Source organism: Microcaecilia unicolor, chromosome 6, assembly GCF_901765095.1.
Source record: "Microcaecilia unicolor chromosome 6, aMicUni1.1, whole genome shotgun sequence".
NCBI lineage: Eukaryota > Metazoa > Chordata > Amphibia > Gymnophiona > Siphonopidae > Microcaecilia > Microcaecilia unicolor.
The window spans coordinates 29,839,905-29,843,944 of NC_044036.1; the positions used below are offsets into that span (position 1 = coordinate 29,839,905).

At 42.8% G+C, this 4,040-nt stretch overlaps 1 protein-coding gene across 3 annotated transcripts in view; it reads right to left on the reverse strand.

Annotated features, from left to right (window-relative positions):
• The window catches only part of TMEM59 (transmembrane protein 59), an 82,016-nt gene extending 78,084 nt beyond the window's left edge, over positions 1–3,932 (reverse strand). Inside the window, exon 1 of one of the 3 annotated variants that reach the window (XM_030205547.1) lies at positions 3,691–3,932. In XM_030205547.1, the coding sequence (XP_030061407.1) occupies positions 3,691–3,852 (162 nt within the window). In that variant the 5' untranslated portion in view covers positions 3,853–3,932. The remainder of the gene's footprint in view (positions 1–3,690) is intronic. The other 2 variants (XM_030205546.1, XM_030205549.1) reach the window with 2 other exon arrangements.
• Between the last annotated feature and the right edge of the window lie 108 nt (positions 3,933–4,040).

The window sequence follows — 4,040 nt, forward strand, 5'->3', positions numbered from 1 at the left end:
GAGGATCCCTGTGGAACTCCGCATTCAGGTATCCATGTGGCTGATGTATTCGAATTAGCTGTCCCTTGGTATGATCGTGTGGTTAGGAACCCCTTGAACCATTTGAGAACATTGTCTCCAATTCCGAAGTACTCTAGGATCCGAGACAACATGGTTTTACTAGAGGGAAATCGTGCCAAACGAATCTCATTGAATTCTTTGATTGGGTAACTGGAGAATTGAATCATCGACATGCTGTAGACGTAATCTACTTAGATTTTAGCAAAGCTTTTGACACGGTTCCCCACAGGAGGCTCTTAAATAAACTCAATGGGCTGAAGATAGGTCCCGAAGTGGTGAACTGGATTAGGAACTGGTTGACGGACAGATGATTTAGGGTGGTGGTAAATGGAGTTCGCTCGGAGGGAAAGGTGAGTAGTGGAGTGCTTCAGGGATCGGTGCTGGGGCCGATTCTGTTCAATATATTTGTGAGTGACATTGCCGAAGGGTTAGAAGGTAAAGTTTGCCTATTTGCGGATGATACTAAGATTTGCAACAGAGTGGACACCCGGGAGGGAGTGGAAAGCATGAAAAAGGATCTGAGGAAGTTAGAAGAATGGTCTAAGGTTTGGCAATTAAAATTCAATGCGAAGAAATGCAAAGTGATGGGGAGTAGAAACCCACGAGAGACTTATGTGTTAGGTGGTGAGAGTCTGATAGGTACTGAGGGGGAGAGGGATCTTGGGGTGATAGGATCCGAGGATCTGAAGGCGACGAAACAGTGTGACAAGGCGGTGGCTGTAGCAAGAAGGTTGCTAGGCTGTATAGAGAGAGGTGTGATCAGCAGAAGAAAGGAAGTGTTGATGCCCCTGTACAAGTCTTTGGTTTGGCCCCACCTGGAGTATTGTGTTCAGTTTTGGAGGCCATACCTTACGAAGGATGTTAAAAAAATGGAAGAGGTGCAAAGAAAAGCTACGAGAATGGTATGGGAATTGCGTTCCAAGACGTATGAAGAGAGACTTGCTGACCTGAATATGTATACCCTGGAGGAAAGGAGGAACAGGGGTGATATGATACAGACGTTCAAATATTTGAAAGGTATTAATCCGCAAACAAATCTTTTCCGGAGATGGGAAGGCGGTAGAACGAGAGGACATGAAATGAGATTGAAGGGGGGCAGACTCAGGAAAGATGTCAGGAAGTATTTTTTCACAGAGAGGGTGGTGGATGCTTGGAATGCCCTCCCGCGAGAGGTGGTGGAGATGAAAACGGTAACGGAATTCAAACATGTGTGGGATATACATAAAGGAATCCTGTGCAGAAGGAATGGATCCTCAGAAGCTTAGCCGAAATTGGGTGGCGGAGCAGGTGGGGGGAAGAGGGGTTGGTTGTTGGGAGGCGAGGATAGTGGAGGGCAGACTTATACGGTCTGTGCCAGAGCCGGTGATGGGAGGCGGGGAATCCTGCTGGGCAGACTTATATGGTCTGTGCCCTGAAAAGAAAGGGACAAATCAAGGTAAGGTATACACATATGAATTTATCTTGTTGGGCAGACTGGATGGACCATGCAGGTCTTTTTCTGCCGTCATCTACTATGTTACTATGAGGCATATTTTCAAAGCACTTAGCCTTCCAAAGTTCCATAGAAACCTAAGGAACTTTGGAAGGCTAAGTGCTTTGAAAATATGCCTCTATGTGTGTAGTATTCCATGGTCAACCATGTCGAAGGTGCTAGACATATCAAATTGTAGAAGTAGTATGATCTTCCCAGTTGCAATCGTTTGTTTAAATTTATTCATGAGAGTAACTAGTACCGTTTCCGTACTGTGATTAGATCTGAATCCTGACTGGGAGTCGTGTAGTATTGAGAATTTGTCTAAGGGTCCAACAGCTTCAGATGTAGCATTTCCCTAAATATGGGTATTACAACCCCACCTAATGTGTTTTCAAGACTACCTTTAGTTCTTGCCATGAGAATAAGGCACTTACATGGTCTCAAAAATTCATGTGCCGCAACATTGTTGCCCCTATAAAAAGTACCACAACCTACAATAGTGGTTGCTGTTAGTGCACTTGGATATACTGGTTTCCTTATCCATTAAAGGGAAAGGGGATGTTAGTGCACTTGGATACACTGGTTTCCTTAGCCATTAAAGGGAAAGGGGATGTTAGTGCACTTGGATACACTGGTTTCCTTAGCCATTAAAGGGAAAGGGGATGGAATTTGATTACAATTAAAGCAGTTTACATATTATATACAGGTATTTATTTTTGTACCTGGAGCAATGGAGAGCTAAGTGACTCACCCACAATCACAAGGAGCTGCAGTGGGAATTGCACCCTATCCCCTGGTTCTCAGGCTGCTGCACTATTAGGCTACTCCTATAGATCGTGTAGGCAGGGGTACTTTTTATTTCTGTTTTCACTCCCCTTCCATACACATCTTTTTGCAAGTCTTTTTAACTTTGAAAGTAAACACCCCCCACGTTGAATTATAGCTTACTTGCATAGTAGTCAGACACATTCTCAACTCACAGTGCTCTGACCTGGTAAAGGCCCATGTTACTGAAAACTAGTTAGAAATGTTTAATCCAACCAAAAGCTATCACCTAAAGTTCTTTGTGTTCTCTATTTACACAACCCGTAAAGACGACATGATTTCTCTTAAAACAATATGGCCATAATTCAGGATCAAAAAACAATATAAGCAGAGCAGTACTGTCTATATATCAAAAGCGATTTTTTTGATATATAGACAGTACTACTCTGCTTACATTGTTTTTTGATTTTTCAATATTATTAGCAGTAGTGTGGATCTGAATATTATTTTTGTGTTTTGCATAATTCAGGATCAGCACTACAAAATACGTAACAAAACCAAATCAAACAAAATAAAACATGGAAAAGAAAATAAGATGATACCTTTTTTATTGGACATAATACATTTCTTGATTAGCTTTCGAAGAAGGGCAACCTTCCAAAGCTAATCAAGAAATGTATTACGTTATGTCCAATAAAAAAAGGTATCATCTTATTTTCTTTTCCATGTTTTATTTTGTTTGATTTCTATAGATTCTACATGGAATGTTGCTATTCCACTAGCAACATTCCATGTAGAAGTCGGCCCTTGCGGATCACCAATGTGGCCGCGCAGGCTTCTGCTTCTGTGAGTCTGACGTCCTGCACATACGTGCAGGACGTCAGACTCACAGAAACAGAAGCCTGCGCAGCCTTGTACATGGAATGTTGCTAGTGGAATAGCAACATTCCATGTAGAATCTCCAATAGTAGCAACATTCCATGTAGAATCTCCAATGGTATCTATTTTACTGTCATAGTAATGCTTGAATGTTTTCACTTATATACACTGTCAGCTAGCACATTTGCTTATTTCCGATCTGAGGAAGAAGGGCAACCTTCGAAAGCTAATCAAGAAATGTATTAAGTTATGTCCAATAAAAAAAGGTATCATCTTATTTTCTTTTCCATATTTTATTTTCTTTGATTTCTATTGATAACCTTTAAGAGTGGACTAACACGGCTACCACACCTCTCCACTTAAAAAAAAAAACCAAACAAACAAACCCTGAAGCCTCTGTACCCGAGATATCTATAGTATCGGAAATATATTTGTTCCCTCCGTAAGAGCCTCGCTGTTTTGTTTACACTTCAAATACAAACACCTAGGGAGGCGAGAGAGGCCGAACCTACCTCAGGATAGGTGTGCAGGGCGTACGTCATCTGACAGGTTCTGTGACAAGAAGTGGTATCACCCAGGACCGTGTCGAAGGTATCGGAACACCTCACCCTGGTATTCCCCAAGAAACCCAAAAAGAAAAGGCACACGGCCACACTGCTTCGCACGCCAGCCATTTTGCTTCGCTTTGGCTTTGTGTGATCCGCCGCCTTCGGTCTCTTATTATTGACAAACACACTAGACTTCCGGCTTCCGGCAGCCAGGGGCGGAAGGTTGCGTTACCATGGCGACCGAGAGCTCTATGAAGGCATATGACGTCTTTCACGTGAGACGAACTGGGGGGGTGGGGGGGGGCGTAGAAGAG